The sequence below is a fragment of the Callorhinus ursinus genome, unplaced genomic scaffold (assembly GCF_003265705.2).
Source record: "Callorhinus ursinus isolate GAN/ISIS: 27379988/994484 unplaced genomic scaffold, GSC_fseal_2.0 scaffold2, whole genome shotgun sequence".
NCBI lineage: Eukaryota > Metazoa > Chordata > Mammalia > Carnivora > Otariidae > Callorhinus > Callorhinus ursinus.
The window spans coordinates 24,511,275-24,524,794 of NW_027397064.1; the positions used below are offsets into that span (position 1 = coordinate 24,511,275).

At 37.2% G+C, this 13,520-nt stretch overlaps 1 protein-coding gene across 1 annotated transcript in view; it reads right to left on the bottom strand.

Annotated features, from left to right (window-relative positions):
* The window catches only part of CPS1 (carbamoyl-phosphate synthase 1), a 134,286-nt gene that overhangs the window by 36,346 nt on the left and 84,420 nt on the right, over nucleotides 1-13,520 (bottom strand). Inside the window, exons 23-26 of the mRNA XM_025892261.2 lie at nucleotides 6,144-6,285; nucleotides 4,779-4,844; nucleotides 4,270-4,333; nucleotides 2,367-2,548 (exon numbers count right to left, since the gene is read on the bottom strand). Of these exons, the coding sequence (XP_025748046.1) occupies nucleotides 2,367-2,548; nucleotides 4,270-4,333; nucleotides 4,779-4,844; nucleotides 6,144-6,285 (454 nt within the window). The remainder of the gene's footprint in view (nucleotides 1-2,366; nucleotides 2,549-4,269; nucleotides 4,334-4,778; nucleotides 4,845-6,143; nucleotides 6,286-13,520) is intronic.

Consider the following 13,520-nt stretch of genomic DNA (forward strand, 5'->3'; position numbering starts at 1 on the left):
GGAGGTTGTGAAGAGATACACGACAACCTCACAGAAGGAAACATACACACATATGTACATGTATGTATGATATGTGAATATGTTTTTTAACATTTCCTGTGGGATAGTCTAACAAATACATCAATGGAATATTGCTCTTATATTCTCCAATATGACATTTAAAAATATCTTACATAGGGCGCCTGGGTGGCTCAGTTGGTTAAGCGACTGCCTTCGGCTCAGGTCATGATCCTAGAGTCCCGGGATCGAGTCCCACATCGGGCTCCCTGCTCAGCAGGGAGTCTGCTTCTCCCTCTGACCCTCTTCCCTCTCGTGCTCTCTATCTCTCATTCTCTCTCTCTCAAATAAATAAATAAAATCTTAAATAAATAAATAAATAAATAAAAAATAAAAATATCTTACATAGTAGCACTCTAAATGACAATCAGTTTCAAAGAAGGGCCAATTTATTTTTTACCATCATACTGAATTCAGTTATTATAAAAAGATCTCATTAATATCCATGTATAACCATATCCAAAGGCAGTTGTAGAAGTTTTTAATCTTTCCTTAAACCATTTCATGGGGAAATAATTAATTATGTGTAAAATGCCCGCTGCAATTCCTTGTAATCCTTGTTAATATATTTTAAACAATTATGTAATTTTTCATATATTTATGTTATGGGTCCCAGTTTTATTCTTTTTTAAAAAAGGATTTTATTTACTTATTTGATGGAGAGAAAGTGCACGCACAAGCAGGGGGAGCGACAGGCAGAGAGAGAGAGAGGGAGAAGCAGGCTCCGCAAGGAGCAGGGAGCCCGATACGGGACTCGATCCCAGGGCCCTGGGATCATGACCTGAGCCGAAGGCAGTCGCTTAACCAGCTGAGCCACCCAGGCGCCCCTCCCAGTTTTATTCTAATGTTTTGAAGGTAGGGAGCTGGTTTTACACCTCCCCATCCTGCTGAACCTGGTATTTAAAAGGTATTCAAGATATATTTGTAGCACTAGTTTTGATCCCCACCTGAAATGAATCTTAAGAAATTATTAGAAAAATCATGTCAGAGAGAAAAATAAAAATCCTGTATATTCTACCCAGAGGTTCAATTTCATTATATCAGAAGATAAGTGGGTCAAACCCAAATGGATGACTATGATGGTATACCCATCCTAAGTTTTTCTATTTTTCTTCACTGTAATAAAATCATCACATGTTCTAGCACTGAACTTTACACTTTCCAATGTGGTTTCAGCCACAAATCTCCTTATCTTCACAGTACCTGCATGTAGCACATATATACGCTCATCTGGTTCATTAACCAAAAAAAAAAAAAAATAGAAACACAGAATTTAGGAAGTTTGCACAACTCAATGAATTGTCAAGTCAAAACTTGAACTTAAGTACTGTGGCCCTAATTCAGTATTTTTTTCCCTAAGTGACCATATTTTATACATAGGGATGATTCTCCACAGTAGGGAGTTAACTGTAATGACATCAAAAGACACAACCACTAGACATCACTCTGAAATCTTCCAGCAATTATTGTTTTTAAAGATTTTATTTATTCATTCATGAGCAACAGAGTGGGGGAGAGAGAGAGAGAGAGAGAGAAACAGAGGGAGAAGCAGGCTCCCAAGGAGCAGGGAGCCCGATGCGGGACTCGATCCCAGGACCCCGGGATCATGACCCGAGCCGAAGGCAGACACTCAACCATCTGAGCCACCCAGGCGCCCTATTTTTTTTTTTAACTGTAAGATATTTTAACTTGTCCTATAGACTTACAGTAACCTGTGGTCATAAGAATCCAGAGTAAAGATATTCTTGATAATACTAGAGTGCGGGTGGAAGAACTGTCAGAGAAAGCTAGAAAAGTACCGATATTGTTCAGAACGAACTCATGGATCTTAGACTGAAGACTGATGGCTTCATCTGATGGCACACAGAATTAACTGGTCATTTGTAAACAACTCCCCTGGGGACCATCCATTATTAAACCGCAACAACACAGGAACTAGAGAGAGGCGGCTTATTGTATGTCTAGATGATCAATTAAATCATTCTGCAAAATATTTTGGAGGGTTGTCTTGTACTAGCTAATATCTGTCTGGCACACGTTACCAAGAAGAGTTTTCAATCTAGCTGGAATGCTTAGAAAGAAAAAAATAATCTCTCTGTGCCAGGGCCTCAAGACTCTAAGGCTGGGATCATTTTTTTTAGTTTCACTACAAAATTAGACAGTGGGAGGCACTGGCAGCTCTTTCCCCTAAGGGGAGTTACAACATAAATCTATGTACATGTATCTGCATCTATAAAGTATGCACTGCATATATTTTTCTTCTTTTTTTCCCCTTTCTTTTCTTTCTTTTTTTTTTTTCCTCTTTTTACCTCCTGATGGTAGATGTCTAGGATTCTCTCCAAAGACAACTCTTCAAAGTACAGTTTGTCACACTCATCAAAGTCTGTGCTCACGGTCTCAGGGTTGCAATTCACCACCACTGTCTTCTTGCCAAGCTGACGCAGTGTGCGGATGCTGGAGACAGCACACCAATCAAATTCCACACTGCTGCCTGCAGAGAGGGTGAGATTGGGAAGAGGAGTAAAAGAAACATGAAGTTACAACACAAAGAGGAGCAGAAAGCTATGGCTAAGGCTAAGGAAGCTAATCCCCTCTCGTTGCAATTTTTAAAACTCCAAAATGTAAATTTCAGATCCGTTATGCACACTACAATAATAGTAGGAAAAGCAGGGACTAATTAAAAAACAATGACACGTTGGCTTATTTTGTATGCTAAGTTCTCCAATAGGGAATCTCCATATTTAAAACATTCAAATTCAAAGTTAATGGGAGATCATTGTAATGATTTTTAAAAAAACCCTCGTTTGCAGAAAAGAACTCAAAGTGACCATACTGACCTCAGAACACAATAGTCCAGCTAGTGATCAGAACACTGGAGTTCTCGTTTTAGTTAATCCACTTACTCTGCTGTCTGAGGTCTAAACCCAATGATCCCTGAAGTGCCTTGGAGCTCTGACATATCTTGATTGATTGGAAAATCCTGTGCTTTCCAAGCATATCCCTTTTAAGCTTGGCAAGGCCACCCCATGCAGAGTGAGTGACCTTCTAAAAAAGAATTTGAAGTACAATAATGGCCTAAATACCTCAAAATATCACCTCTACTGGGATGCCACAGAACTGAAAGTCCTGGGATTTGTACTAATCCTTTGCATTAGGATTTTGTCTCTTAAAAATCCTTATCAGAACAATAATTATCCAAATATAGTAGCATGCCAATTTTCTCTATCAATTAAGTATATACTTGATTATCAGCCTAGTTAGTCTTCCCTGAGTCCTAAGGTAATGCAGAATTGTTACATAGATTAGGTAAAATTTGAATAGGAAGGAAGAAAGGTCTACAGAAGAGAACGGCAGGTCCTGGTGGAGGTGTTCGGGCCATTTAGCCTAAGATAACTAAAGGGGTAAAGATATAAACACTGTTGACCTACTTCAATATTTGACCAAAGATCGCTGAAGTAGGATATCCTGAAGCACTTGATTAATTGTAAAACCTAAAATAAACTATGTTTAAAGTAACAGAGTAAGACTACATACATTTTAAATTATGTATTTCATCATTTCCATACTAGAATACTTGTGAGACTAAATGTTAAATACACTTGTTGAGAAATATCATTGTCTATTTAAATATATACTTGTAACTGTAAATTATGATTATTGTATTAATGTTATTAAATGTCTAATTTTAAGTGACTGGGTGAGCTGTAACAATTTCTGCTGAGAACATTTTAATTAAATTATATAATGCTCTGTCTATGCACCAGTGATAAAAGCTCTTTGCGTTCGATATCAACAGAAGTCATATATTCACAGATCTCGTCGTCTACAAATGTAATTTCTGGTTGATATATGAAGTTCTTGAGCAAATATAAATCTTTGCGTAAAACTGTGCCAGATGAGAAAAGATCAAAGTGTAATTCAGTCCCTAATCCCAGTGAGAGGCTCTGTTTATTTCATGAGGATAAAAACATAAAAGGGGGGGCATGGTGAAACAGAAGGAATTATAGTTGAGACTTGCATCTGAGTCTCACTTCTACCATTTAATAGCCATATCAACTTGGGCTTTACCTATCTGAACCTCAATTTCTTAATTTGTGAAATACTTATTATAACAGCATCTGTTTTCATAGTTCTTAGAATAATAGAATGAACATGTGTGAAAAGTACTATATGAACTATAAAGTCTTATGTAAAGGTAAGTTATCACTTTACCAATGTGATATGGACCACAGCCCAACACCATCATTCCATGGTCATCAAAATTGATATCATGCTCCTGAGGAGAAAAAAAAAAAAAGAAGACACAGAAATTATTGTGTGTTATTCTTCAATCTAATTAAACTCTTTGTCCTGTCACTGAGTCTTCCTCTTATTGCCGTGTATCCTCTACTAGTCTCTGGGAACTCAGAAGTATAACATATAAGCTCTACTTAGTCACAAAAAATAAGTTCAATATTTTTTAATTAAATAGCCGTGAGAACACACCATAATTGTATGTTCATGTAACTGTTATCCTTATATTTTTACTTGTTTGATTTCACCATCTTAAGGCAGTTCTGAAAAGACTGAGTATGGAAAGACATTATCACATCTGACCCACATTATGTCATTTTTAATACCAAGATTACTAGATAAGCAAAAACACAAAAATTATATTCCCTCATTGTGGACCATTTACTAAATCTAGAGCTTTCTGCATATAGCAGTTTGGCACTTCCTACCTGCCCATTGTAGGTAACATAGAGGTAGTTTGTTACTGATGGGTATTCTGCAGCCAGTGTATCGATCTGCAAGAGAAAATAAATAAATAAATAAACTGGGATTTTATTCCCTGTTGTATTTTTTTCCAGAATAAAAAAATTGTACTGTGTTCATATTCCTTTAATGCCTCTTACTATCAGATACAAAGACAGATAAAAAGGTAGGTACAATTCAATTACTTTCTAATTCTGAAAATGAGATTGGGTGGAGGAACAATGATATAATCTAGTTATCATTTGAGCAATAAATAACAATACACACCCCAGAGCATCACTGATTGATTACAGCAGTACTTTTCATGTACATAGCAAAATGGTCATAGTGAACTCGTTACCAGGAAGATTTACCCAGACAGCTATCTAAAGCAGCTCAAATCAGAGCAAAACGACCTATATGTAAGAATGTCTTTGGTTTGCAAATTAATGCATAGGATTTAAGTTACCTATGGCACTGAGCAATGAGATGACACAAATACCTTAAAGCATGGGGAAGAGGGGAAGGAGACAAGGTCTCACTGAACATATTTGGAAAAAGTAAATCGATTCAGTCCTCTAAGGCCAGGAGCTCAGCTTAGTGAGCAAGAATTCAGGGCCAACAGGGCAGGCTAGTGTAAGGCAGGGGAGAAGGAAGAAAGATAATTGCTGACTAGAATATATTCAGCATCAAGCCTGAGACCAAAGGGTATGCATGTGCCCCCTGAGCATGTGGAGAAAAGTCAATGATTTTTAAAGGACAAAAACCAGCTGGTGGTACTTTAAGCCAAAGCATACCTCTACTAAAGTCCAAAAAAAAAAAAACAAAAAACCCACAATGGTACACCTATGAAAGTTCTTGTGTGATTGCCATGAATACTAGATGAGCTCATTATGCCCAACCCTATCACAATGAATACTAAATGAACCATAATGATGGGGCACTTAAAATAAAGTATTACCCTGTAAAAAGTTAGTGCCAAAAGAGATAACTATTCTTTTCAAGAGGTCGGCCACCATACTAGGGTATTTCAAGTCCCTCCATTACACTAAGGATTTATCTTATCACAGATATATTTGCACATGGGTCAAAAAGTAAAGGAGAGGTCATTTTGATGTTTTTTCATTTAGGCAGAGAAAACCACATACTCACTCTTAGCTTTACGTCCCAGTGCCCCTTCAACTCTTCCCTTTTAAGCTTAAATCAATCCTGTGCTGAATAAAATTGGTGGCATCATGGGCATCGATTAGACAAGTAGAATCATTTTTTAATTCCACCCCTCTTTCTATTGGCAATGGCTCTATGAGTTGGTGCCTATGTTTCCCCCTTCGAGGAAAGGGAAACTCTTTTACCTGTTTCACCCAAGGATGGATGTTTTTCTTAAGCCTCAGCTCCCTTGTCTGGGCCTCAGTCAGCCCAAGGCATTTTGAAATCTGCTTGTCTGAGAACCCAATCTCCTTTGACTTTTTCAGGGTTTCTTCTGTAATGGACTCGCTAGGATTTAATGAAAAAGAGAGATTCGAGTTTAAACAAGACACAATAAGGACCAGTGAACTGTGTTCAATTTCAAAAACACCAAAGGCTCCTTATTTTCTATCTTCAACATGTTTAGATCTCCTGTCTTTAAAAAATGCACAAATAAATAGCCCACTAGATCTTCTAGCCTCTATGAAATCTTTCAGTATTTTCAATGCTGACATTTCCAAACATGTGGTTTCTAGCGCCTTCTTCTCTTATTTCCTGAAAAATGGCTTTTGCGTTGACTCTCTTAATGGATCTCCTCTTTCAAAATAATCATGGGCCTTCCCCTTACTAAATCTAGGAAACTTTTCTCAAGTTTCTTCTCCTCAACCTGTCGACATATGACCTGCTTGATGTTTCATTCTTTAAAGATAATCTTCCTCTGGCTCTGATAAGTTGCTGCTCATCCTACTTTATAATTCACAAAAATCATTTATTGGTTTTCTCCCCCACCCAAGGCTCTATCTTTTGTTACCAGATTTAAGACTAAAGGTCTACCTTCTCTCTCCCTCTAAATTTCACCACTGTCATTGGCTCAAGCAGCATAAGTAGTCAATAATTCCCAAATCTGTAGCTCCTTCTCTAATGCCTGACCTATGCTCTGGTCTTTATGTACAGCATCTTCAGGAATCACCTTCACCTAGGAATCTTAACATTGTGTCAGACTGGGTATACTCTCCATAAACTGCCCCTATTTACTAATATCACATGTCTGTCTATGTCGACAAGAGAGTTCTCTATGATTATTTCCTACCCGTAGTATAGACTGTATTTGTGTTGTTTCTCTCACCTGTAATGACTTTGACATTCCTATTACCTACCCAGCTGCTCCCCAACTCCCAGCCACTCTTTATAGGTCAACTAGAGCCAAGTTTCACCCATGAAGATTTCTCGGTCTGCCCTCACCCATAGATCTTCCTGGGCTCTTCACTGACTCATTTGCTTGGAGCCAGGAGCATAGTTGGAACCATACTACTTAGCATGTCAATAGTGCCAATATTTTTAATGTTTCTTAGCTTTTATTCACCAACCTGACTTTTTTCCTGCTAGATTCATGTTCCATGATGACAAAGAATACATCTGGCTCATTTACCAGATCATTCCCAAAGATTAGCAGGCTAGTCCACAGACAACATTCAATAAATATTTATTAAGTGAATAAGGGAAACTGGACTTCAACAGTTTTTACAGAAAAGACAAAGTTATTGAAATCAGCTTGTAACTGGAATTCAAAATGTACAAAAAAATTTGTAAAAAGCCAAGGTACAGAAAAATAAAACATTTCTGTAAAAGTATATCTAACTAAATAGCTATGGGCCAGCTATTTCAAGCAATAGTCAATACAATAAAATTCAATTATAACAGTCTGATAGTCAATACAACAAAATTAAAATATAACAGTATGTTCTCAGAAGATCTAATAATAAATAAAACATTTTCATTGAAATTCTGCTAATAGAATGTAGTTGAATTAAACCTATTGCATTTTGTTCATTCTATTCTTCAATCTTCTTTAATTAATTCATATTCTGAGTTTAGAGAAGAGAGAATCAAGCTGGTATATTTAATAGCTATTCCTCTGGCTTTTGGATATCAGTATTAGTTTGGGTTTTTACAGCTATGTCTCTTCCTAGTCAATTTGCTTTTTCTAAGGCACTTAAATTTCCTTTTCTCTCTCAAGTTAATTCATTATTTCTTCCCAATAAATTTAATGTCTCATTTTGATTTTTTAAAGGCCCCAAGTATTTGATAAACATTCTCCCAGAGCAACACATTTTCCTGTCAAATTCTTGAACATAATCTGCATTAAGTATTATTAGTCACTTGCGATGGGTGCCAAGTACTGGGCCTCATGCTCTAGAACTATGTTATTCAATATGGTAGCAATTAGCCACATGTGACTACTTAAATTATAAATGTTAATTAATATAAAAATTTTAAAATTAAATTTTAGGCTCACAGTTGCACTAGCCACATTTCAAGTGTTCAATAGCCATATGTGGCAATGGTTACTGTTACTGTATTAGATGGTGCAGATTACAGAATATTTTATCGTCACAGAAATTTCTACCTAGGCAGTGCTGCTCATGAAGATACAAAACAGTATTTGAGACAATGCAATGATAGAGAGCAATTCAAAACATTTTATGGAGAGATAAGCTGTGTGGTGCAATGTGAGGTCAGAGAAAAGAGATAACAATGTGAGTGAATGTAGTGGAGAAATACTATGGCAGTAGAGGGAAGAGAACAGAGCCATAAGGAAAGTTCAGCTTTATATGGATGAAGGAGTTGACAGATGTACTATAGGCAAGGGCACCTGCGTCTGCCATAATTTGAGACCGTGGTGGGCATGGCAGGTATAGAAAACATACTGAGGATTTGTAGTTAGTAGAAAATTATGAATGGTGAAAGTGGGGCAACGTTCACTGTCATTCTTACATCAGGGCTTTAACACTTAGTGAGCATGCACTGTGTCTCAGGCTCTGTGCTACCTATTTTATTTCTAAAAATTCTTTATTTAAGTTCAATTTAGTTAGCATAGAGTAGATTATTAGTTACAGGGGTAGAATTCATCAGTTGCATATAACACTCAGTGCTCATTCCATCAAGTGCGCTCCTTAATGTCCATCCCCCAGTTACCCCATTCCCCACACCCACCTCCCCTCCAGCAACCCTCAGTTTGTTCTCTATAGTTAAGAGTCTCTTCTGGTTTGCCTCCCTCTCTGTTTTTATCTTATTTAATTTTATTTCTGTGCAACCTATTTTAGTGATGGAGAGATAAAATACCGAATCTCTACATTCAGGGAGGTCAGAGTAATCAGGACACAAACAAATAACCATCGATGTGCCTGCACTGTGAGAGGTGCTGAGGAGAAAATGTATGCAAGAGAAGGCTGGGGCTCAGGGGAAATGCTCCCAGCTGCCACTGGGAAGTCTGGAAAGGCCTTACCCAAGGGATGACTGCTGAGCTCCTGAGGGCATTTGAAACACCCAAGTTTCTGGTGTTTACCTTTAGTCTTGCAAAAAAGAAAAAATTTGAGACAAAAGCAGGAGAAGAATTTGTTCGTTGCTATTTGTTTTGGAAATGCATATTTTCACTTTTTGCCAAGATTATGTTCCTAAATCAATTGCTCATTTGTTTATGTGCAAGTGTGCATTCAGCCTCAAAGTGGAAGTACTTGATAAATAAGCCATTTTTCTAAATTAGAACTATGCATGATGTTCTTTTTAAATAAATATATTTAATTGTGAGTTATGAAAAATAAATCATATTAATGTTTACCTGCATGGTGAAAGGCTACACATTTTTTCTGTGATCTGCAATTTTGTTAAAAACATAAGTATGAAGCTTGAGTTAGGTGGAGAAATACTGTACATATAACATTAAGCCAATTCTTACCCTTAGATTTTTCTAGCTACTTGCTAGAACATTTTCCCATAATTGTGCAATAGCAGTAAAAGAAAAAATATAAACAGATCTCCAGTAAGACATTTCTTTATTACTGCAATAACTATCTGAGGCAAAACCCATATTATGTTACTATATCAGCAGCCACACTAACTTAAATGACTAAATCCTAACCTGAAGAGCAGTAATCCAGACACACTTAGGAAATATGCCTTGAAAAGAGCCATCACACCTGTAATTATGACTACGGACTAGTAAAAATGCAAGTTCTTCAAGTCCAAAGATAACCAGAAGTAATATATTTATCTCGAGGTCTTTGGGTCATGTTTTTTTTTCCCTTGCCTTGAATGATTTATTTTTATTTCTTCTTATAAGGAATATCAGTGAATTCTTCAAAGGTTGCTACATGGCTTTAAATGAAAATTATAAATAATGGTATTAAACAAACACAAAAAACCCCATTTAGATTCCTCACATTTCTATTAGGGATGAAATATATTTGCATTTGTTTTGTCCACATTCAGCAGTGCAGTCTTTTCTATTGCTGAAATATGCATAATTCCTCCTATTATTCCCCACCAAAGAGTCCAGTAGAGCATATAAAGACATCTCCAGCAAATATGCAAAGTCTTCCTCCTCCACTCACCAAATAAAATTGTACTCTTACCGACAAGCAAATAAAAAAAGAAAGAAAGAAAGAAAAAGAAAGACTGATTGATAGAATTGGCCTCGTGCATAAAAAAGTAAAGTGAATTAATTCTGTGCTCAGCTCTGGTGGCAAAAAACAGCTATCTGTCACTAAGACTAACTCAATCATCACTGCTCCCCATAGTATCCCCACACCAGAGAGTTTTCATTATTTAAAGGGGATGCCTGAGAAGAGCAACAGTAACACAGAATAATGAGTCACAAATGATAGAATTTCAGAATGGGGCTGAAAAACTACTTCTCCATAGGCACCCCCACAATTCATACCAGGTGAGATTTCCAAAACAGATGTTATCAAGCCAGACTTGCAGAGTGCATGCTCACAAGCTGATTCCCAGAATATTTTCTTGGTGAACCCAGAACAGCTTTTTAACTTTTGCTCAATCTTCAAATAGCTAGATCAATAGCATGATATGACATTTTTAAACATCTTGAAAATTAGGGTGTATTAAATTGGAATGGCATATGAATGTAATCATGTTCATCTATTTTAATTTGAATGCAAATATTGGGTAGGTATGTTCATACGGAGTTCAAAGTGATGTATCTTCTATAGTATTTGATTTATAATTTCTCTGGTTATTAATTTCTACTTCCCAGGCATGTTCATGAACTAGTGTAAAGCATTTCAGTCCTCCTCACTGATAAAATACATGTTGATTCTGACCCAGCACAGCAGTTACAAAGACATGGATAAACTAGATCCCTTCCCACATTCAGTGCTACCCTAATTCTGTGGGGTACCCCAAACTCCAGGACAGGAAGCAGGTAGGTAGCCTCTCTCTATATTTCCCTCATTCACTCTCTCTGCTGCTTTTGCAAACACAAAGCTGGCCAGCATGTCATTACATAGGGAAGGAAACTGACTCTATTCCCTACTTGTTCTGATACAAAATTATATTTTGAGTCCCATTATAATAAAATAAAAGAAGAGACAGTTTGAAGACACGATTCATTAGCTTTGGGCCAGTGATTTAGATAAGGTTAAACCTCTTCAGAGTCAAATGCAAGATGAATAATCTTAAGTGAACATAAAGCTCATTTAACAATGTAGAGATTCAGATACATGCTCTTCATCTTTATCCGCCCACATTGGGCTGTCCTCCATTTTGCCTGCTAAAAAGAACTTCCATTAGAGGGAGACTTTCTTTTTTTAAGAAATCAAGTTAGATGAAAGCTTATTTTAGGGACAGGGCTATAATATGTCTATTTTTCCAAAGGAAAATAAAAACCTTAATTTGGAACAAATTCAAAATAGAATAATTAGTAAAAGAAATATAAATGCTGAATTTGTAATTCAAAACTGCCTTTTGAAGCCTCAATAGGGAATGCTCCATTTATATTATTTTGTAAATCAAGGGAGCATTATACCACGCAAGAATGTGATCAGCTGAATGGAGCATATTGCACAAAAGCACTCAGTTTTAAAGTATGTACAATAAAGTATCCTTCTGTTATTTGGTATGTATGTGTGTGTACTAGTATGTTCGTGTTGATCTTCACTGCATCCTTGAAACCATGCCTTATATATAACTTTTCTCTCCCCTCCCAGCTTATCTTGCCTTCAGAGTTCAAGGGCAAACTCTGCAAAGGTTACACTTCCATCATTGCATAAAAGAATCTAAACAATAACACAAAGAAACACCAAATAGCTGTGATGCTAGTCTTTTCATAATCTTCAGTTCCTCTCTACTTAGCAGCACAAAATGACAGTTCTGAAATTTTGGGAGGGGGAAAAACACCTTAAAAACAGACAATCAGACTTTTACACACTCTGCCCTAATCTTTTAACAGTTAAGACAGCATGGCTTAGCTTCTACGGCGGGAAGTCTCTTGTGTGTTCTCTGGTTTTATAAACAATATGAGCCTTTCTCCTGTCTCTCCGACTTCCAATGTAGATTTTGTTGTTGTTGTTGTTTAAAATTCTACCCTGTCATCTCCGAAACTTCCTCCACTCACACTTAGTCTTCAATAATAAATGATAAAAGGAAATGGAATAAATTCCCCTTAATGAGGAAATTTTCACCTGGCTTAAAGGAGCTGGGGAAATCTATTAACTGACTGGAGGAACGCCTGCAGCATCGAAATTACCAGGAGAACCAGCACACTTCACACAGTCCTCTCTTCCACTTGACTGGCTTTTATCTGATCCACCAACTCACAAGTAATACTAAACAAATTTCCCTCCAGATTGCACAAGCTCTAATGTGAAAATGAGCACTCCACTTGGCCTACAGTTACGGGATGGGCTTGTGATTTTATTATTATCTTCTTTTTAAAAATCCCCGAAAAGGCAGAAGCTGAGAAAACACGAGGGCCTGATGTTCAGTAATGACACCTGCTTCGATAAGAGCGGAGAACCGAGTAAGATCTGTGTTCTCTGTCCCGAGACCCCCCATCAGCCTCTCCCCTGACTTTTACACGGCTTCACGGATTCTTTTTGGCATTTCACAGGTTCAAGACCGTGCCCCAGGGCGCCTGGGTGGCTCAATTTGTTAAGTGACTGCCTTCAGCTCAGGTCATGATCCTGGAGTCCCAGGATCGAGTCCCACATCGGGCTCCCTGCTCAGCAGGGAGTCTGCTTCTCCCTCTGACCCTCTTCCCTCTCATGCTCTCTATCTCTCATTCTCTCTCTCTCAAATAAATAAAATCTTAAAAAAAAAAAAAAAGACCGTGCCCCAGGCCCAATAAGCAGGGAAGTTATTTGTCTTCTCATCTTTTCTTTCAAAGAGACAGGTCGTTACCTCTTTCCTTAAGAGAAATGCAAAAGACATTTTTCAAAAGCAGCAATCATGTTTAGAAAAGCAAAGGATGAAATTTAGGCCATTGGGTAATTACCGGTATTTTCTCTTAATTCTTCAAAGCACGATGCTTTGTTACTATATAGTTGTGAGTCTTTGGAGGACTTAAAGAACACCTTGATCTTTACCACTCATCTACAGGACAAACAATACCCAATGATCCCATGTTCACGTGAAAGCACACCAGCATGAAAATTATCTATTAGGATCTAGGTCCACCTGGCACTATGGCAATAATTCTACGATATTACAAGTGTTGATTTTCGAGGGATGAGACACTTAAAACTGTA